This window comes from Falco peregrinus, chromosome 7 (genome assembly GCF_023634155.1).
Source record: "Falco peregrinus isolate bFalPer1 chromosome 7, bFalPer1.pri, whole genome shotgun sequence".
Taxonomy (NCBI): Eukaryota; Metazoa; Chordata; class Aves; order Falconiformes; family Falconidae; genus Falco; species Falco peregrinus.
Window position 1 is genome coordinate 9,600,359 of NC_073727.1, and position 22,118 is coordinate 9,622,476.

The following is a 22,118-nucleotide window of genomic DNA, read 5'->3' on the forward strand; positions in this document are numbered from 1 at the left end:
TGGGAGGCAGGTGCTTGTATCGTAGTGGCACCCGGCTTGAAACCAAATCTTAACTACTCCTGCACTTAAGAAGTGGTTTTTCTCTGCTTCCTGGGCTGTGTTTGCAGGATGAAAGTGTATGGTTATACCAAACAAGTAGCTGGAAGTTTTCAGCCCTTGTAGCTGTTGGATCAGCATTTTTCCAAACATTCAACCTGTTAGTAAGAAATCCTTCAAAGTCTGCCTATTACATGGCAAGTATCTAGAGAAAGAGAGCTGTTTAATAAAAGATACTGTGTCTGCAAACCGTGCCTCTCCTCGTTCCTTGGGTCAATCAGGACGTGTTACACCCTGTAAGATAGCCTGGAAGATACAGAAATTTGCTGTAACAAACCAATCTTTGCCTGTTTTGGCTTGTATGTAAAAGAGCATTTCCTGGAGCTCTGAAACAACCTGGTTAGCATCTTTTGTTGTTTTTAATATTATTTAATGAGAAGGAATGTACATTCAGCTTTGATGATTAAAATGACAATTATTATTGCATGAATTTGTTAATTATAATGCAATGACTAATTAAATGGAGACATGGAGAAAAGGGATTATTGAACAAACATGTTCTTTGAGAAACTCTTCTCTGGTGTTTTTAATTGATAGTACATGCCTAATCAATTCATAGCAGTATCTCATTATTTGTGGGAACAGTCTGGTTTTGATGGAACTTTACTTTCACCACACATTGACCTGGTATAATTTAAATGCTTGGTCCTGTAAGTTACTGCAGCTCCTACAATTAAGGAGGTGGAAACTTCTGCCTATATGAAGAAGAGAAGCCTCATCTGACCCCAGGTCGCAGTCTCCATGTTTATTGAGGTCTTCTCGTTTGGTGTTTGCTATAATGACACTCAGCTGAATTTGCATAACCATGAGGTGCTGCTGTTTGATTTACATTTCATTTGCTTTTATCCCTCCATCTGAAGTCCTGAGCTTTAACATCAGCCCCCTTGGCTTATGTTAGAAGATGTCTGACAGAACTAAGGACCCTTTTTTACTTCTCTGTAGGGATGTTATCTACTGGCCATTGGCACTGGCAGAATTCTTAGCATGAAATTATTATTATTACTTCTGTATCAGCAGAGATGTGTGTGGCACTCTGAAGAATCTGTCAAGACGAAGTCTCTGCTTCTGCGAGCTCACAGCCTGCGGTCCTGATCCTGTCATTTACTCTGCATGGTCCTTTCCTCATGGAAACCTAAGCAGTCAAGAGCAGGACATTGGGACAGTGACACAGGAAGGGAGAAGGTAAGGTTTAGGGTAGTATGATTGTTTTGGTAGTTACTGGGTGGGTGTTTTGTGTATCTGAATTATGTGTGAAGCTTTACAGCTTCCTTCTTTTCTACATCACATTATTTTTAGATTGGTTGGCTAATCAGTGCTAGCTTCTAGTATCATCAGGAAAAATCAGACCTTAACCAACCACAGACCTGCTTATAAATCATGAAACCTACCAGAAGAAAAAAAAAAAAAAAGAAGCATTAAAGACACTTTAATTGAAAAGATTTAAAGCACAACTGCCCCCAAACTGAAATCAAATAACCTGAACCGTTGAGCACTGGGTTAATTACTCTGCTGGCAGTCCTGCCATTCATAAGTGGCTTCTGCGCTGTAAATGTAAGAAGCAATCTCAGAAATCTGGCTTGCTGTTTGATAGCAACTTTAAAAGGAACTCTTGATTGTTCTGTCAAAACTTAGTAATCAGCCTACACCATAGTGTCTGAAATTCAGCGACACCGTCATGCAAACAGAAGAGCTGGGACATAGGTATTAAGCTGGCATAAATAAGGCAAACAGCTTAGAAAGCAATGCAGTGAGTCAGCATCCATCCTAGATGCTGGATTGCAAGCTGTGAATACATGACAACCTGATAAAATGGTTGAAAACTGGAGAGGCACTTCACTGAGAGAAAGTTGTAGCCCAGTTTCGGACAGTCGACCTATCCTTAAGAACAATGCAGCCTTCTGAAGCTTGCTTCTGATGCCCCAAGTCCTCATGGTTAGAGCAGATCTAACCATGTGTTGACCAGGATGGCTTTATCCAACTTTTTCTTCTTTGGAGCCAGTATTGGGTCAGGAGAGGAGGATATGCCTAGAAGGAGCTGGCTATGCGGTAGCCATATATGCCGAAGGCCAGGTGATCAGTCTGGTGTCTCCTGCCACTCTTTAAGAACCAACAGACTGTCGGGTTCTTAGTGGGAGCTTGTTCTAACCACTTGGACACCTTGGCTTCTCTGGGCAACCATAGAAATAAGTGCTGAGAAGTTAAATTGGTTTTATAAAAGGCACAGAGACCGTAGGATGGAACGTATCGATACTGGGGCAGTGCTCTCCCCATGCTTTTTGGCATAAAATGTGAAGCAAAGGAAAACAATTGGCTCCTGTGTAGAATCTCTCCCTTCATTTTGGTTGTTTCCAGGATGGATGGTGTTTGTTATGAGACTCTGCCAAGGTCAGAAGCAGTGTTTTCTCTGCTGGGCTGCCCTCAAAATTTTTCAGCAGGCCTGATGATATTTGTCATTAGACCGTAGACGGTTTCACAGATGGATGTCTCCTACCTTGGGTGCACATTTTCAATACAAACAGTGATCTCACACTGTTTGTAAAGAAAAAAAATTAAGAAACAGATTGCAGTCTGACAGAACCAGCAATGGCTCAGACTCAGGATCCTTCATGGCCTTTCAGTGTGTTTTAATCTTACTGTTCACATTTTACCTCCCCAACTCCCTGGTAATGTTGCAGGTGTTGTGTGCTTGGTCTCAGGGGATGACAACACAAGCTTTGTTGCTGATTGATGCAGCAGGGATTTTGTAAATTCAGAGTATTGGTAGGTCATCATAGTATTTGTAGTCACCAGAGTATTTGCAGAGGTCATCACTCTGGGCTCGTGAAGAAATGCTGCTGTGAGATGATTCATTGGAACAGCGTTGATTATCTTCATTTTGGGAACTTAACTGCATTTTCCTTTCTTCTTGGAACATGGCATTATTTTTGCTGATCGCAAAGAGTATCACCCTTGTTGACATGGCTGTTCAGGGCACATGCAGTACAGCTATGCTCTTGTGAAGCTTCACAGGACTCGGGGACCGAAGACACGGAGCTAATGGTTAGCTAGACATACTGCCCTTTGCACCAGGGCCAAATGCAGTCTTTTGCTACTCGCCTTTCATTGCCCATAAGGTGTGAGAGTGGCCATTTATTTCCAGGGGGAAGTGCAAGAACAGAGAGCACTTTGCCACGAGGGAGAGCTTTGCGGGCAGTCTTGGATGCCTGATGCAAGGCTTCTTCCACTGCTTCCCAAAATGGTGGGCTCTTCTGGCAGAGTTCGGGCACTGGGAGTGGTGGTGTTTTCTGGCTAAACAGAAGTCTGCTGCAGTCAGGACCTTCCAGTTTAACATCCTTCAATGAATGTCAGAATTCACATACACCAGAGCTCTTTTTTTCTTTTTAACTTGCTGTGTGAAGGTCATACAAAATAATTAATTCTCTGCCCTTTGCTGGGTGTCTTCCAAAGGTGGAGTGCCTGCCTTTTGCTAAGGGGCTTAGCATTTTGGCTTTTCCTTTTTTAAGTGTGGAAAGGTTAACATTTGTATTCTTTTCGGAATACAAAGGAAACGTGTCATTGCAGAGGCACATAGCAGAGTTACATTTTCCAGGGTGGCACCGCAGATAGCATCTGGGCACACAGGTACTGAGGCATTTGATCTAACAGGATTGGGAACGGGCATCAGCTCTAGGTTCAAACCTGTCTCCTTGGGACAAGGTAGCGCTCACTGCGCCTGTCAGCAGCCCTTCATTTTGCCATAGACATCCCTATGGCAATCGCAGAACACGCCAAGGCTGTGATAGCTTTGTGCGCAGCAGCAGCGAAAGACAGGAATCTGCAGACCTCAGTGTCAACGCCAGCTTTTCCCAACAAAGCCAGGTTTGTCTTAAACTTACTTTTGGTGGAATTTTTCCCTTTCCCCCTTGCCTTCCTATACCTATCTTTTATAGAGCAAGCGGGTTCGCAGTTGGCAAGCTCGGTTGTAAAAATAAGACGCCGGAGGGAACCCGGGCCCCATGTTCAGGTAGCCCCGAGCAGGCACGGGCGGGGGGAGGCAGGGGGAGCCAGTGGAGCCCCCTGGCTTTGGGCTGCGAGAGCCGGTGCCACTAGATGGCAGTGTGGTACTCCTGCAGCCGGGGCTCCCCTTCGCCTTCCTGTAAAATTTCTTGCTTTTTCTGTATTTATCTCTGCCAAACTGATGATTGCACCCACCACCCCGGCAAGAGAACAGAACAAAATCATTTCATAGAACATTACAGCTGTTGTGCCTTTTTCTTTTCTTGCTTTTTTTCCTTCTCCCCAACCCCCCCCCCACCCCCCCTGCCAGTTCTTTGTCCCGCTGCAGGGTGTAGAGGTTTAAAAACCTTCTTTCTAAATCGCTCTCCTTCCAAAAACAGAGAAAACACAGCCTCTTGGGAGCAATTAGCTGTGAGAAAAGCATTTCTCAAACAATTGCCAGGAAATATTGTCTTGACCGATATTCCTGATGTAACACTGTCATTCTCAGTACTGTTATTCTAAGATACTCGACTGCAAAAACAGCAGGGCACAGATCTGTAATGCACAATCTGCAGCTTACCACCTACCTTACCTTTTCATATCCATTTACTTTCAGGCTGTGTCCTCCCTGCACCCCCTGTAGCTATTCTGTTTGGGAGAGTGAATAATTATTTGCGACTTTCCTCTTGTGACTAGTGTATCAGGCCAAGGCTGTGACAAGACATGGCTGAAAATTAAGGTTATGCCTCTGCCGCCCAGGTTCCTGATTGAAATTCAGTGGCAGTGTGCTGCGGAGGAGGTCAGGCTGCACGCTTACAGCGATCCCTTCTAGCCTTAAAGCCTGGCAGCCTGAGAGTACGTGAGATCGGTGAAGCCTGAATTTCAGTGGGAGCTGCTGAAGAGCAGGTATACGTGAAACAGGCAGCAGAGTTACGCTGAGAGAGGGGTCTCGACCCTGAAAGCCTTCTTCCCATCGTTGTGTTCATGGAAGATGGACCAGGCTGTAGGGTGGGGAGAGGCTGGAGGAATGGTAGCAAACTTCAAGCGCTAAAAGCCGGCATTAGCAGTGGCTAGGAGCTGCTGCTGGCTACCCAGCTAGCGAGATGTGCAGGCGTGCATGCCCATTGGCATGCACAGCCATAGCTGTTTGATTGTGCGGTTCAGATTTTGTACCTCTTTACATAAATTCACGGAGATTTGAGAAACGAGCCTCGCACTGTGGGACAGGGTGTGAACTGAAGCACCTTCTGGAAGACAGACAGCAGTGTAATCCTTTCATTCAACCCTGTCTGCAGCTGCTTTTTATAAACTTGGCATAAATACATACTCAGTGAGGCCAGGCCTGTGTAGCTGGAAAATATTTTCCACCATCCAAAAAAACAGAAGATTGGAAAAAGAGCCCAGAAACTGTGCATAACATGGAATGGCCTCGCTTGTGGTTTTTTTCCATGACTTCCTCAGCTCATTTTTCTGCTGCCAATTTTAGAAGCCCATAAGTCATACTTGTTAAACTTTCTCAGTTAAAATGTAACTCTAAGAACAAAGTCATATGATACGTTGCAGCCAAATAATCCTTGCAGAGCCTCTGACTGCAGAGAAGCTGCCCGGATCTGGCCGTCTTTGCCCACCTCCGTGGGCTCCTGCCCCGGCAGAGGCAGGCTGAGGGGGCAGGCATGCAGCCCCCGGCCGAGGCTTCCCCGTGGGGGCTCCAGCAGCCATTCCTCCCTGCTTCCACCCGTGGGGTGGGCTGGGTTGCAGGACGGGGGTTGCAGAAATTTCAGCTCCTCCTCTAGAAGGGCTTTGAAGCAGGAGGCGAAGCAGAGGCGGGTGTGAGGGGAGGCAGCGTAGAGGCCAGCGGGGCTGGTGATGGAGGGCTGGGAGGCCGCTGTAGGAAGGTGCTGCTGCTGTCAGGGTGAAGGAGCTGAGGGGTGAGGAGACAGCAGGTTGCCAAGAGTGAAAGTGAGTTTGCTGGAGGGTTTGAAAAAAGGGCGTCCTCACTTCAGTGCGTTTTTAAGCGTTGAATCAATATGGAAGTACTCGTGTGCCAGGAACAATATTTCTGTTTGCCAGTTTTGCTCGCTTTTATACATGACTGTGCTTACACCGGGCCCCAAAGTGCTGTCCCTTCTCCGGGGTCTGCTCCGTCCCCTCACACACGGTTGCTGCTGCAGGGGGGTGGCTTTAGATTTACACCGGGTGGCAGCCAAAGCGGGGTCTGGCTGCCCGCCTGCCGCAGCGGCGCCCCAGCCGCCTCCTCCCAGGTGCAGCGCGCCCGGGGCTGGCAGGCCTGCGGCCCAGTGGCCGGGGAGGGCAGCGGGTAGTGGTGTCCCTCCAGGGCCACCTGGGTGGTGTGCCAAGGGGGTGCGAGGCCAGCAGGCTGAGGGACCAGAGCAGGCAGGTGAAGGAGGGAGCGGGGCTCTGAGCGGCTTCTCGGCCTCTTCCAACCCTGCCTCCCCCTGGTGTTGGGGGCCGAGCAGCGTGGAGGGTCTCCCTCTGGAAAAAAATCAAACAACCCAAAATAAGAAAATAAGTTATGTTTTTTCCCCCTAAATAGCAGCTTTTGAGTTGGGTCCTGGCCCTCGGTGTAAACTGGGAGAGCGTCTGGAGGAAGCTGGGGGAATCACACCGCTGCGGAGCAGCTGCCAGGAGTGGCAGGCCCCAGAGACCGCCTTCCTGCGGCAGGGCGAAACGCCCTCGCGAAGCCTGTGTGGTCTTCACGGGAAGGGAGGAACTGAGCAAACCCACTGGAAACCGGCGATGGTGTTGTAATGTGTTCTGGACAGCCGGTTTCAAAAACCAGCGACTGCCTCCCTCCCTCTCTCCCTCCCTCTCTCCCCTGGCAGCCGCTTCCCGTGCCATGACATTGAGGGAGGTGGTGGTGACTGATGTAACCACGGCCAGGGAGAGTCACTTGCCCAACGCGCGGAGGCTGGCCGACGGCCAGAGAAATTTGCTAAGGCCGGGTTTTCTCACAACGGGCTCCCTGTCCCTGTGTACATACCTGTAACTGGGCCAGGTGCTTGGCACCACCACCTCCCCGGCCGAGTACACGAGGCGGCGGAGCTACCCGAGCCAGGAGCAGGAGGAGAAGAAGAAGAAGAAGAAGAAGAAGCAGCAGCAGCAGCAGCAAGGTTTTGTTCTTGTCCCACATGAATGCAGACCCGATAATGTCCCTAAGCATGTGTTGTTTGTGTCACCGTGTTGTAATTGATAACGATGCCTGTTCATTGAAGCCAGCTGTTCTTTGTGCTAATGGTGGGAGGCATGGGGGAGAGGGTGAGAAGAGGCCTAGTATTTTTTCTGCTGGATCACCACCTTTAAGTTATTGTGACAGACCTTTAAAAGGATCTCTTTGTATGAACTGGAATATAATGCTCAGCTGGGCTCTTAAATTCTGGCTCTGTTGAGAAGAGAGATTCTTTAATATCGATTGTCATTTCGTATGCAGTTCAGGCACCGACTTGTAGAAAATCTGGGCCAGGAGAGATATCATTAGGTATTTATGGGGGTTTGGTTGGCTCAGCAGTCAGTTTTTCCATTGTCATGCCGTGACAGTAGTGCATTACACACACCCTCAGGAGACATCCTTCTGCTTCCACAACAATAAAGGACTTTTTTCTTTTTCTGACTCATCTTCAGCTTAAAAAAAAAAAAACAAAAAACAAAAAACCACAACCACCACCAGTAAATATAATTAGCAACAGGCAGATATACTGTACATAGCTCTTGGAGCCCATTGGGATAGTTCCTGTTAAAATGTACGTTTGTGGTTGCTCACCCCATGCTTAGACCTCCAGCTGCATTCCTGATTATACTTAGGTGTTTAACATAGCCTGGTGATGTTGTAGGCTGAGAAGCTGTTTCTAGTTTGGATAAAGAGGAGAAATATATTTAATGCTGGGATTGTCTTTCATGTACACACGGGAGCTTTGGCCAGACTTGCAGCTCACAAGGCAGGGGAGTACAAAAGGCTGTGCTGCGCCAGATGTGAGGTCCACGTAGCTCTTTATCCTGCCTCTGACAAGGGCCAGCAGCAGATGCTGTGGGAAGGAGGGCAAGAAACAGAGCGAGTCTAGACTGACCCTGCCCCAGTGTGCCCTCTTGGCTCCCAGCACAGCTATTCTTGCTTACCAAAGGATGGGGGAAAAGCAACTACTGCCTTAGTCCTGCTCCCCAGCCTCCTCGGGCCCCCACTGCTCGGTGCCCCCTGTTTGCTTTGCTTCCCAGATGTGGCTCCATGTGGGATGGAAAGCAGATCTGGGTCTGCTCTGCTTCACTTCGGATCCATGTAGTCACGTGAGGATCTCTGGGTTAAATGTGTCCTGGCCCCCTCAGTATTTCCCTTATGTAAGTGTGATGGAGCTGGGAGCAGGTGGTGTGCAGCTGGGCTCTGCTGTCTGCCAGGTGGGTGTTCCCTCACACCGCAAGCTGAGGTCCACACCGTCCCAGCTAGGGGCTGCTGCCCATGCCGTGTGTGCCATTGGAGCGCTGTGAAGCTGGGACCCAGCCTTTGGGTCCATATTCTGTCTTGGGGCAAAGGCTGACGCCGGTCACATGGCTGTGAGCGGGCCAACTGGGAGATTAGTATGGCTTTGTTTATTTATTTATTTTAACCTGTGACTAAGATGGGGGAGCTGCTCCTCCCAGAAAAGTGCTGTTTATATTTCAGTCTCCTGAGCACAGTCAGTTGGATCAGAAGTGCTCATAACCCAGCAGTGGTATGTGGGCTCTGCTGGCATGTCCTCACATAACCTGGCGTTCACGCCGCCGGACAGAGTGTGGGCTGGTTGTTTGCTCATCCCAAGCACAAATGGCCAGGAGTTTTCCTCTGTATTCTCGATTGCTGAGCTCAGAGGGGTGGAGGAGAGGAAGGAGCAGGCTTTCATCTGAAAGTGGCCAGGCATTGCATAGGGCCGTACCTGGGGTTATGCTGAGAAAAATGTGACAGCGTGGGTGGGGTGATGTCTCTATGGCCACAGACAATATTGCGGGACTCACCTGTGCAGCATGTGTTTAGCACCGTCACTAGTAACACTGCTCTGTGTGTAAGCAAGTCGGTACCTGCTGCCATGTGATCAAAAGGAGAGATGCTTTTAGAAACATGTGAGGGTGGCATGAAAAAACAAGTCAGCTGAAGTATCCTTAGCTTGTAGGGCACCTGTGGGCTAGTAGTCACAAGTGAAACTGCACAGAAACTCCTCAAATATTGAGCTGGTGTTTATTTCCATTGTCTCTACCTAATTCCACCTGTGTAAGCTACTTATTTCTTTGAGATCTTGTTAATTCAAGACCCTGGCTGTAGACACACCTTGTCTCTGGGGGAGGGGCAGATCCAGCTCAGCCAACTTTGATGAAAATTGATTTCCCAAAGTGAGGGTCTTGTTCTGTATGGCAGGGCAGAGGGTAATGCAGAGAACCAGCCAAGAAGCATTTAAAGCCTAGGGCTTTAAATAGCACCTGACCAGGTGGCTAGCGAGCTAATGATATATGGGGAGGTAGAATTTCGTATTCTTGAGCTAAGGGTAGTTTGGAGAATCCTGTCCTCATATGTCATCAGTTGCTGAAACAAGTCTCCTGGAAATGCAGAAAGTCCGTCTCTCACCCCTCCTTGCCCTATAGCAATACAAGTAGCACAGCTTCATCTGAGTTTTGCGATAAATAAATGAGTAATTCTGCCTCCAAGGCTGTCTGGGACTACTGCACCACATCCTTGCTCCAGCTTGTACCACAGTACAGTATTTTACGATGTCTGGGATGGAGAAGATTTCTTCTGTGTAGCATGCTGTGATATGTTCACTGGTCACAGTGTTGCCTTTGGGGTGAGAAAAGGGGCAAGACTGCTCTCAAGCCATTGGTCTTGGGCATTTTCTGCTTTAGCACTCTACTTCTTGGCAAAATCACCTGCACAGCTTATGAGTGGGGTCAGGCGTGTTGGCCTTGGTCAGCAAACAAGAACCTGCTTTTTTTCTGAGCCAAGTTTGTCAACAAGGCATAGGCCAAAACTTCTTTTAAGCTGTCATGGCAAGGGCTAGAAAATAGGAAGCAACCAGTGCCAGCTCATGTGCAGTGTATGGTGAGAGTGGCGTTGTCACTTCCAGCAGGGAGGACTTTGACATCCTAAGCTAGCAGCTCAGCCATGGCAGTGCACCAGAAACCCCCAGAGAAAGGGGACTGTGGAAACCTTCCCTGGTGTTGGTGGTACCTCCTGGTCAGGGCCCAGCAGCTGTGGGACTGCAGGTTGGGTGGTGCTTGCTCAGGTGTTTAGTGAAGGGTTCACACAGCCTGTGCCCTCCCGTTTGTGAGCTTCTTAAGCTGTATCTTCAATGGTAAGTAACTGGAGGAAAGGAAAAGCAGCTTTCTAACCATGTTGAGGTTGGCCTTTTGACAGTGAAGGAAGACCTAGGCATCGGTGGTGCTCAGAGGCGCTGGCTGAGCCAGGTTTGATCTTGGGAACACCTATGTAAAGATGGGGTATTTCCCAAGGAGGCAACTGTGTAAAACCAGTGTAAATGAGGCCAGGCTCGTGGGGTTCTGTTCTCCAGGTGTGAGTTTTACACTGAGGTCAGTGGGAGACAAAGGGGGGTGTGTGCCCGTCTATGGGTGGATGGTATTTTTGCCGCTGCTTAAGCACAATGGGGAACTTGGGGGAAGCCTTCCTGAACAAGTTGCCTACCTGCATCTTATCTGACTTACGTCCCTCTGACTTGTGCTGGTGCACAGCCTGACATCGGCAAGCTTTCTTGGTGTCTAGATTGCTGCTTCCATTTGGCTAAAACATGCAGAGTGTCTTTCAGAGAGGAGGAATGGGGTTAGGAAAAGGAAGCTGTGTGGGGCTTAGGTTGCATTACTGAATCATGCCGGGCTGGGCTTGGTAATTCCCTCTCTCCAAGCCCAGAGTTTCAGCGGTTTCAGGTTGCAGCCCAGCACAGCATCAATAAGTCCATTCTTCCAGGAAGGTCAGACTTACTTTCACTCCAGCCCTCCCCTTCTCCCGGGGAGAGTAAGGCTGTTTAATGGCAACAAGGGTTCAGGGTGCAGTCTGAGCAGGAGGCACCTTTGCTGTTGCTTGTCCTTCCATGAGCGGGCAGGGGCAGCTGTATCCTTTCTCCAGGCAGTCACTGAATTGTCCAGCTGCCCCTACGAGGGTTCGGTTGCCTGTACCTCGAACGGAGACCAAGGCCAGCTGCAAGTGCTCGGGACCTCCCAGGACCAGCCCTCGGCTGAGTTCTCCCTCTGGCCCCACCAGCTTGGGAGGAGCCCCGTGCAGTCCCGATCGATTTGGAGGGTGTGATTTTACTGATAGTGCCGAAGGAAAATTTGATGTGTCTGACGGTGATGGTGTATTTGTGTCTTAAAGCTGCTGTGTGGTATTGAAGGACAATTATGGAACTGAATAAATAAATGGACCAAAATAAAATTCAGGAGAGCAAACAACTCAATGGGAAAGTTATAAACGTAGCTGTCAGCCTGGTTTCACTGATTTTGGGCCGGGTGGCAGTCACAGGCACAGAATTCATTGACATTCAAGCTTTTCTCTACAGGTGAAGGGACACAAAATGGGATCTAATTTGTTCTTCATGGGGCATCACTTTCTGGCACTTTTTTTTTTTTTTTTTTTTGGCAAGAAACTACAGGTAATTTATGTCAATGTCATCAAAGACACATTCTTGTTACTCTCACAACTGTGACCTTGTATCCAGCTGAAAGAATTATAGCGAGTAACTGGTGAGATGTTCAGCTTACGTCCACAGGGCAGATTTTCCAAGCAGCAGCTATGCTGGCAGGGCTATCTGCCATGCTGTCCAGTTACATCGGTGCCAAGCGATTCTGGGAAAATGTAGGCAATGATGCCACAGGCCAGTAATGACGGAGGTGAATTCCTGGAAGACACATACCAAGAGCAGCAGCCCATGGTGCGGCATACTGTGGGATGCACTATTGTAGGGACAACTGAAACATGGGAGGAGGGGTCAGACCAGTTACACCAGCACGTTGCAGTGTCCTGTCCGCACAGCAGGCAGCAACCTTACTGAACCAGTCACAGAAAATTGGCTGCCTTGGCCAGGAGGAAACAGCTTAGCTGTCACAGCTTTCACTCAGAATTAGCTATGAGCTGGCCAGGCATAAATTGCTTTTAGAATTAGTCCTGCCAGCTGCATTACCAACAAAGCAAAAATTGTCTGAGGAACAAGGCTGGGGTTCACATGCTTAAACCCTACCTGCCATAAAGTTGGTAAACTTTTCCCTAGGGTTAGTACTACAATATTTACTGTATTGGCATGCTGTCTTTTCTGTTTGATTGCTGCATGACTGTATTATAACCTGTCCTGTTGACAAGGACTAAACTCTGATCGAATGATATAAAGAGCTGTGGCCTTGATCGCTTCATGGTGAAACCAGAGTAAATTACTGGATGCCAAATGTGGTGTTCCCTGTTTGTTTCCGATTAAGCAAGCTTAGAATCTGGCCTTCAGATCTCATTATTTCTCTAATTCTACTGGGTCATATTATAAATTCATGTAGTGGTCAAAATGATCCAATAAATGCCAGAACACAATCCCAGCATTTCAAAACATCGAATGTATATATTGGCACTTTTCCTATTTGCTGACTGCAGGACAAATAGGTTTCGTATTGGGACATCAAAGTCTGTTTCAGCAACTGGATTCATGACAAAGCCATGTTATAATCTGGGTACTGATTACGGCACTGAAACATGTTAGCTCAGCATGTGGTAGATTTGGGTGCGTGGACAGATCAACTTTTTAGTGGCCTATGGCTTGATTTCAGCATGGAGAAGGTTGTCAGCATATTTGTGCTAATTAAGGAAACGGCATGGGAAACTCCTTTCCACTGCAGAATCAGCCAGAGCTCAGGAAATGTCATTGCGCCTCAATGTTTTTTTTTGTAACAGCCAGTTTGTCGTGAAGTAGAGAAGCAGCTTTGTGTCTTGACTGTATTTCTAAACTGCGCTGAAGCTTGTTTGGATCTTGTCCAAGTCTTGTGGTTTTACCTGTTTCTGGAGGATGGATGGAACAGCTAGGTCACAAACACACCAGAAGAGCATTTTAGCTGTATTTGGGGCTGGCAGTGCAGGGTCAGATTCTCTGCCTCGATTTGGTTTATTTGTAATGTTGACAGTAACTGAACATGAAGAAATAAACACAAGTTTGTGCTCGTGCTTTGCCAGGAGAACTTCCTCGCTGCTGAAAATAATGCTTTTGCCCAACAGTGACTCTTTTTTCTCATTCAGGTGGTGTTTTAGATATGTTAGGCTACTCTTAACATATTCATATTTGAGTTCCCGAGAAGGCAGGCTGAAATGTTGCCAGCTCTATGAAAGTCCTTGCTGTTACACTGAGTCAGCTGCTGTGATTTTACCTTTGCTCTTGGTCAAAGTATTACACTCTATTATCTTTTTGTTCTTTTTTTAAACATAAGAAATTGCAGTACAAGTGTTTGTTCCGTGTGCCTACATTTCCTTCTACTTCAATGACAAAACAAGCCCATTACTTTTATTATTATTAAGACAGGTACACCTAGAAGCCCTTGATGTTTTCCCAAGGGATTCACAGCCCAAACATAAAGGACAAACAAAAATGGGAGAAATTAAGTGCCTTTATTTGCATTTATGCACAGGGAACTGAGGTAGCCACAATTAAAGGGGCACTTAATTCCTGCTTATTGAAAGCTCAAAAAAAGAAGTCCTCAGCAAGGCTGAAAATAGACCCAGGACCAGCAGGTCTCTGTTCTGCAGATGGCTCTGAACACGGTCCTGCTCACCGGCCCCAGCAGTGCCCCGTCCAGCATAGCCATACGTCCACGTGCCTGATCTCAGGCCAGCAGCCCAGGTCTTCGCCAACACCTAGGTCAGCACGGTTCTCCTGTTCCCAGTGCAAGGTGCTCCCAGAGTTGCTGGCCTTCTGCCCCCTCTGCTTTAACAAGAATTCTTGCTGAAGCAACCTCTGCAGTAAGGGCTTGCGGTGGCTGCTTGTGGCTGTCAACGGCCTCCAGATGCTGCGAAACGGCTGCCCTGTGCAGGAGGCTGTGGCAGACCTTCCCCAGGTGCCAGTCCGTGGGAAGGGGTTTGCCACCCTGACAAGTTGAAGGTGGAGTCAGCTATACTCTGACTTCCATTCCTCGGCATTTTGAAGTCTGGTGAAACACGATGCATAATGACACTTATTCTGCCTTTGCAAGTAGGAGACTGCCTTTATGCCAAAGTGTCTCATCAGTGAACCTCACCTCAATGCAGAGTGCTTATTCAGATGTAACCATGAAAATGAGGGCCGGCTAAATAATGCCTCTGACTGAAAGGATCCACTGAAGCTCATTATAATGATCTTAATGACTTCCAATTCGGCTGTATCTGTGATACCGGAGTGCAAAGGTAATTACGGACGTGCTAAATACTATTATTATTTGATATTAGTGACAGGGTGGGGGTGAGACCTGGTGAGTCCTTCCCCATCTGGCCTGGAGAGGAATGAGGGTTACCCTCTTCCCTCCACCCCCCTCAGGGCCCGGGAGGGAAGCACTGTGCAGGCAGGGTGGAGCCAGGACTCTGCTCCCTCTTCCAGCTGCTGCGACCTTGGCTCTTTGCCCCCGTGGTGTCAGGAGGTGGCTCCTTTGCACGTGCAGCAAACTGGGAGACAGGAGAAATGCCTCCACACCAGCCTCCCTGCCTCCATCTTGGCAGCAGAGGAAGCAAGCGTGCTGTCTCCCTCTCTCTGCCCCCCACTGCTTTTGCCGGGGTCTTTCCCTCAGTTTACCCTGTCTCTCCTGTGGCCCTCTGGTACTGCTTGATGTTGCTGGATTGTCCCTTCATGGGCTCTCCTTACCAGTTTGATCTCAGCTGGCCCCACCAGCACAGGTCCTCCTTGGCTTGTGCGGGATTTCCCTTTCCTTTGTGTTCGTGGCTCAGACTCTGAGGACGAGGAGAGGGCCAGTCAAACCTGGCTTTTTAGGGGTCTAGGACAAGGTGACGTCCTGAGGGCCCTTCAGCCTCAGTTATTCTATGATTTGGAAGCCCTAGCTTGCTACCAATGCTATGCTAGCCCGGGAAAGCGCTAACCCTTTGACCTATGAGGAGTGTTTAAGGAAACGGTGGTAACTTCTATGGTTAACAATTTGCTGCCTGACATTCGCATAGGACTCAACAGACTGCACGGTCTGTGGGAACCCTCTGTGCTGCCAGGGTCTGTATGGCAAAGCTGCAAGCACCAGCCTTGCAGGCCCTTCTGGATCATGGGTGAAACAGTGAGAGCACATTCAACTATCTCTGCTCACTGACCGTGCCAGCCTGCACTAGGAGAAACCTGTGCAGCGATGATTCAGACTCAAATGATTACTTGACCCAAAGGAAGGCTTGATGATACACGGAGGCTGGGACACACCAGCAGTGATTATAAGATGATTCACTGCCTGTGCTCTGCCATTCAAAAACATCCTCTGTATTGCATAGGCAGGGCCATTCATGGAGGCTGCAATGAGGAAGTGGTATTTGCACCTTTAGCTGCCACCTTGTCACCGAACCTTTCAGTGCCGGCCTCTGGCATGGTGCTTCTCTCCCTCTGGTCATGCTGACACTAGAGAGGTTTGCTGGCAGCGGGCAGCTCCCTGATGCTGCCATGTGACTGCAGCCAGGAACCTCCTGCTGATAATGTCCTTTCTCACCCTAAGAGGGTTTGACCAAAAATGTAGTGCAGCCAGGCATCCCGGTGTCCCCCCAGTGCCACCCTGTGCAGTGTGGAAGAAGCACATCGTTGGACTTTTAATGCTAAACTGCAGGGCAGGTGCTCCAGCCTATAATTCGCACATCATTCTTCAAAACTCTCATAAATTCTTTGCACTGCTGTTCCCACTTCCATTTTTTCCTGCTGTCAGAAATGTGCAGCTCATGCAGCCCAGACTGCTTCTGTTTTTCTTTTATAGAGGGGGACGTAGCCTGCTGTGTCTTTTCTTTTCTCATGCTGCTGTCTATACTTTCCTTCTTCCTGTTCCACCCACCTTTTCGTCCTTCACTCTTCCTCTCTTCTCCTCCAGATTTTCTCCTGCCAGATATGTGCACTCCTATGGCTTCACCAAAATGGTCTGAGAGCACTGACTACATCTATCTCGTCCTGCTAAATGCTTCCCAAAGCATCGATATTACTGCATGCAGAGCAGGGAAGCCCTCAGCACCTAGGAAGTACCATTTTTCCCGACCCAGGAACTGATACTGCTTGTGGCAGTTTGCTAGAGGCACTGGTAAGATCTGAGGCACAGAAAGTTTACTCATGTTTCTGGCTGGGACTCACAAACGTGTTGGGGCTAATAACGCACATGGCTTGTATTGTGCTTTCCCTGAAGCTAAGTTGAGCAACATGTTAGTTAACAAGTTAGGCATTACTCAGAGCTCCTAAACCTCATGTTTTGCCAGTGACAAAGTTGCAAACTTGTAGTACAAGGCTCCTGACATACTCTGTGTAGTGTAATGGCCAAGCTCCAGTGGAGTTGTGCTCCATCCTCTTCGTCTTACAGTTCTGCCTGGACTGTTTTTCAAATTTAAGTCTTCAGCTGTCAGGCACTCTTGCTAGCTATCCTGCATGTCTAAAGAACTAGGTGAACTCTGGAAAATAACCTAATGAATTTAGCCCTCTCTTCCTGTGAGTGAACTGTCTTCAGACAGTCTTTCAAATGTGTTTTACATGCAGTAGTATTATTTGTGCTTTGTCTAAGCATGTGCTGCCTATGGATTCTCTGCGTGCTCTTGGATGTAACCGTGGTTTAAGTACCCACCACTGGTTATTCATAGCGCACATTTAGTCATTTAACAAACATGGTATTAGTTCTGCTCTCTAAGTGGATGACTAATACTCTTATAAATAGGAGGAATGTGATCTGAAAGGTTACGTGAATGTTCCCAGCGTGAACGTATCCCCAAACTATGAGACTTCTCATTCCAGGAGCATACTTGCAAAAAAGAAAATGCTCACTAGGAAGAAGGAAAAGGGTTCAAAAGCCATTCAAGCAATTTCTCCACTTTAACTCAAACAATTTGAAATTGTTTGTTGAGTTTTGCATCGCAAAAGGTTTTTGCAATGTTTGCTTTTCGCTGCAATCTCTCCTGACCTGCTTGGGAACATAGAAACTGCCCCATTGGAACAGTCCTGATCTCTCTCCTGTGCCAGGGCCTTCCGCTGGAACATAGCAGGACCTGAATGTTTCTTAAGTAGATGTGAGAAATATCCTTTAACTTTCTTTCTAACCTCTTTCACATGCCATTAGAAAGCAGGACAGTGCTCAACACTGGATTCCAAAGGAAATGAGAAGAACGCACAGTACAGGTTTCTGCGCTGCCTGTAAACTGACAGCTTTCCTCTGCTCAGTACCGTGGAGAGAAGATGCTGAGCTGCCTAGGTGGTGGAGGAGGAATGAGGGGTTCTGCCTCTGAGATGGGGTGCTTGCTACTGCAGCCTCCTAAGAGGTCAGGTTTCTCTGTTGGAGGACACAGGAGGTAAAATGCAGCAGATCATCTATGCAGACACCCTCGTCTTTTCATTTATATCAAATGAAAACTAACTGAATGCTGCTGCTTTCCTGCCATTGCAAGATTTGGTTTATATTCACAGGAATACAAGGCTAAGGAAGGGAGGACTGGTGGCCTCGGGACATCTAGCTTCATTTCATGACTGTGGCCCCAGAGTTGCTGAGGGTATGTCTGTAGCATATGCTTAGCCCGCGTCTGAGCCTAGTCTTACCTTCATGCGCTGCCTCTTTGGGCAATTAAAGTCCTCAGCTGGCCTGCCGCATCCCCTTGGCCAAGTCTGAGGCCCTCCTCGGCTGGAGCAGTGAGAGTGGCCATCGTGCTGGGGCTGGGGCAGGAGGGTCCTATGGAGGCCACGTGCCAGGGGTTGGGCTGCCACTGCTGCCACTGTGATGCCAGCCCAGTGAGGCACCTCTTCTGCTTGCTGTGGTGTGAAGTCAAAATGAAGCCCTTCCAGTGGAGAAACAGGCAGCCACAGCACCAGGGAAGACCCCCCCCGTCTACAACTCAGGTATGCCCAGGTGCTCACCCGGTGGGCTTTGGGCTGGTGGAGCTCCTGACGGCACGTTCTGCTCCCAGCTGGGAGGTGGCACTGGCTTCATTAGCGCATCTCTGCTCAGCCTCTTCGGTGTCAGATGTGATGGTTTAAGCCACCTGTAGCTGAACTTAGTTTGACTTTGTACTGGAACAAAGTGGAGGAGAGGACTTGCACAGCTGGCTCAGAGATGTGTCCTGCTCAAAACAGAGGCAGGTACATTGACTGGGTCACCGGCCAGAGCCCGGGGCACGAGTCTGGGTGACGTGTGGCTATGCCTGTGCTAATAAACCGGGCAGGGGCAGGGGCTGCGCTCTGCTTTGTGGCTGGGTAACACTGTTGAGCCATGGTGTGACAGATAAACCCTCTTGCCCTCCAAAATCATGGGGCCACATACACGCTGGGAACAGTCCTGGCCCATGCTAACTCCTGGACTGTGCCTGGGAACGGTTTGGGAGGGTGCTGGTTGGCCTGGGCCAAAACTGTACCCGGGACCACACAAAGAGCCAGAGGGATGGATGCTCGAGCTCCCCCGATCATGCCCTGATTCACTGGCTTGATTTTCTGCTCTAGATGCTGCCAGTCTGGCTGGTGTCAGGGAAGTTACCTAATGCATAAGGTAAGAAAGAGAAGACTCTTCCAGCTTCATTTCTAGCCTTTGTCCCTTCGTGCCCTCTCTCACCTGGGGGTAAGAGTGCATCCTTACCTACAGAGTAGTGAGACTGCCAGAATTGGCTACATTGGGAAAATGGGATGTGGTACAGGTGAAAGTCCAAATTTACTGCAGCGGTTTATAGAAATCTGATTCAGTGAAGAGTTGGGCCTATGGTATACACATGCCATAAAGACAGTATTCCCAACAGGCCTATCGTAATTTTGGCCATGCTTATTATGCAGTTACAGAAGTGCATTAGCATTAAAATATGTGGGCTAAAAGCAGTCAGTTGTGTCCTGTATTCTCCTCCAGCCAGCCTTTGCCTTGACTTTAGGTTGCAGATTAGAAAGGACAGCTGTGGATCTGGGTCCCCCAAACAGTCTATACACAGTCAAGAAACCCCAGAGATTTGACAGACTATACACGATGCTCCTTTCTGAGCACACAACGTTTCCTGGCTTCAGCAGTCTCACAGGTTTGATTTCAGTGGAAGATAGTACACATAAATGATACTTGATTGAGGGGCTTATGAAACTTTGTGTCTGCATGTGCGTGCATTAAAATAACAGGACAAAGGTGACTGCAATATATTATTTACCTGCCGGCTCAGATTTATCTGCTTGTCTTAGGGACTCCTGACTCTTGTCTCTCAGATTTTGCTCCTAGAGAAAACTGTGTTTGAGGGTGCTTTCCCATGGCTAGCACCGAGGGGCTAAGTGGTACATTTAAACTGAAATCCAATGTTCCACCCAGATTGGTTTGGGTGTGCCGACATTTGCTTGCTTGTGGGTGCCTCTGGATTTCTCCTCTCCCTTGGTCAGCAGCAGAAGCATTTTTCTTATTGGTGGCAAGTAGGTGGTGGTGGGGGGTGGGGGGGCAAGTCTTGCTTGTTGCTACCAGCCAGCTGACAATGGACAGTGATAACAGCACAGAAGAAGATGAGGAGAAAGGAATGGATAGTGTAATTACACCCGATAAGGATCAGCAGAACACTACATGTGCTATATACATATTTGGAACCTATACACATAAACACATAAAAGAAAACATTCAAGATGTGGAATCAGGTTCTTCCATCCACACTCATATAAAGAATATATACATATAAAGAATATACACTCACTTCCAGCCACAATCATATAAAGAAACAAAACCTGATTTTTTTTATACTGTGTTGCTGGCAGTCAGAGCCTCCCCTCTCACTGTGCCTGGGAGAAGAGTGTATTAAGTGTGAGCAGAATAAATGATCCGTTTGTAACCAGCATGGCAGACACCTGTGTAGCACCTCACTGCAGCACCTCCCTATGCTGGCTGGGTATCAGGGGCAGGCATCAAGGCTAGTCAAAAGCAAACCTGGTTACAGTAGATCTTGAGCAAGATCCTCAGGGGTGACGGTTGGAAAAATGCACCTATATGTTCCAGATAGATTTTTTTTCAGCACTGTTCAGATCTTGCTCTCTACGCTTGGACAAATGCAGCCCTGACACAACAGAACAAAACAGGAATTCCTTCAAAGCAGTAACAGGACAGGCTTTGCAGCGTTCTTACAAGGGTGAATTTAGATGCCAGTGAGTGGAATTTCCAAATGCATTTCCCTTCCTACACTTTCTCTTTTTCATCTCCATAAATCTGTGTCAGTTTTTAAAGAACCTGTTTAGGGGGGAGGGAAAGGGAAAGGGCACAGAACAAGTGATGAGCTATTCAGAGCTAAAAGAGTCTCGTGCTGCCAGAGGTAAGACTGTAGAAAAATGTGTCAGCGTAGCAGATAATAGTTCTCCTCTCTTAATGCCTCTCCTGAAGCATCAAGGTGTACGTGTTTCTCAAAGGGGCTGTACATCTCAGAGGTAGTCTATGAACTGCATGTTGAAATGGTTGCCATGGCAGTGACTGAGTATAAGTTAGAAAGCGTGATTATCCAGAGTTGGCCTAAATAGCTGAAGGGAAGGAAAAAAGAAAGAAAAGAAAATAAAGGCCAAGGACTTTCTGTTATTTCTAATACAGATCCATCAGCATTAGACCATGCCAGGAAGAAGAAGCGGTGCTGGTGGAGAGGAGCCTGCATGAGCGTGCTCCGGACCCCAGCCCCAGCCTGGGTACCACCGGCAGCACACGCTGCAAGGGGACCTTCGCCCCCCCCTTACAACGTGCCAGCACAGCAGCTGCACGCCGAGGAGGGGCCGTTAGTACACACCAGTCCACTTAGTGTTGATTTGGTGAAATGGTACTTCTCCAGAGTCGGAGGCGAGGCCAGGGCACTGCTTGGCCTTCAGCAACCCAGAGAACACGGTCGCAGTGCTGTCCTGGCTGATGTGGGACACAGCCAGATTAGAAAGGGGGAGGCTGGCCTGCAGAGAGGCTGCCAGGCTTGCCCCAAGTGCCACAGAGAGCTGCAAGCCCAGGTGGGGTGTTAATTGGTGATCTCCCTGTCACTAAAGCCATTCCATTTCTTCTAGCCCACTAACCTTCTGCTTGAAGCATGCCTCTGAAAGGTATCCCTCTCCCTTGGAGAATGCAGCCCTTTTTGTTAATTCATTGCAGTAGTTAGTCACGCTTGTTCATTAAAAAAGAAAAAATAAAAATTGCACCTTGTATCTGATTTAAATGTGTATGGTACTAATGTTCAGCCTCTAGTGCATGCTGTGTTCTCTGCTATATTTTTTTGAAAAAAAAAGTCACTTCTTGATATCCTTTGGGTTTTTGCTGTGAAGGTTTTTTGTGCACTAGAGTCACTTTCAAGCTTGTTTTTGAAGAAGTGAAGAAATAGAATTCTCTCTCGAACGGTTTTCTTTTAGCTCTTCTCAGGGAAAAGTGGAAGACTGGGAAATGAAGGTGAAGACATCTCAATATCAGGCCTGGATGGAAAAATGTCCTCTCTAGGAGATGTAGAGTGCCGCATTAGGGAGCCAGATGCCCCGTGTAAAATCAACAGAAGAGATTCATGCAGGCTGAGGGTATGCAGGTAGGTGTCTGCAGGAGCAGAACCTGTTAGCCTGATTCTCTTCTCTCATAGCTTTCTAAAATAGAGGAGTTTAATTTACATTAGCCTGGAGTGGTTCTGCTTCTAAGTCCTTTGATGCCATAAGATATGAACCTACTCAGGTCAATCCATAGCATTTAGCCACTTACCGATGATGTTCTTCTCCCCTCCTGTCCTTAAGGATCTATAGGTGCCTCCTTTAAGAGGACTACAAACCAGCAGTACTTACAGTGGTTAACAGGTGTCTGTTTTTGGCTGGTGGAGCTGGGGTAAGAGATCATATGGCCTGTACTTCAGAAAAAAGAAAAGAAAAAAACCTTAAGACACCTATTTTCCCTCAATTGGGTTG

General features: G+C 48.0%; 1 protein-coding gene across 1 annotated transcript in view; it reads left to right on the forward strand.

Moving 5' to 3' along the window:
• Positions 1-22,118, forward strand: part of LOC114012646 (uncharacterized) — a 28,558-nt gene that overhangs the window by 4,643 nt on the left and 1,797 nt on the right. Inside the window, exons 2-4 of the mRNA XM_055810682.1 lie at positions 1,114-1,278; positions 18,711-18,756; positions 21,585-21,751. Coding sequence (XP_055666657.1) covers positions 1,114-1,278; positions 18,711-18,756; positions 21,585-21,751 — 378 coding nt within the window. The remainder of the gene's footprint in view (positions 1-1,113; positions 1,279-18,710; positions 18,757-21,584; positions 21,752-22,118) is intronic.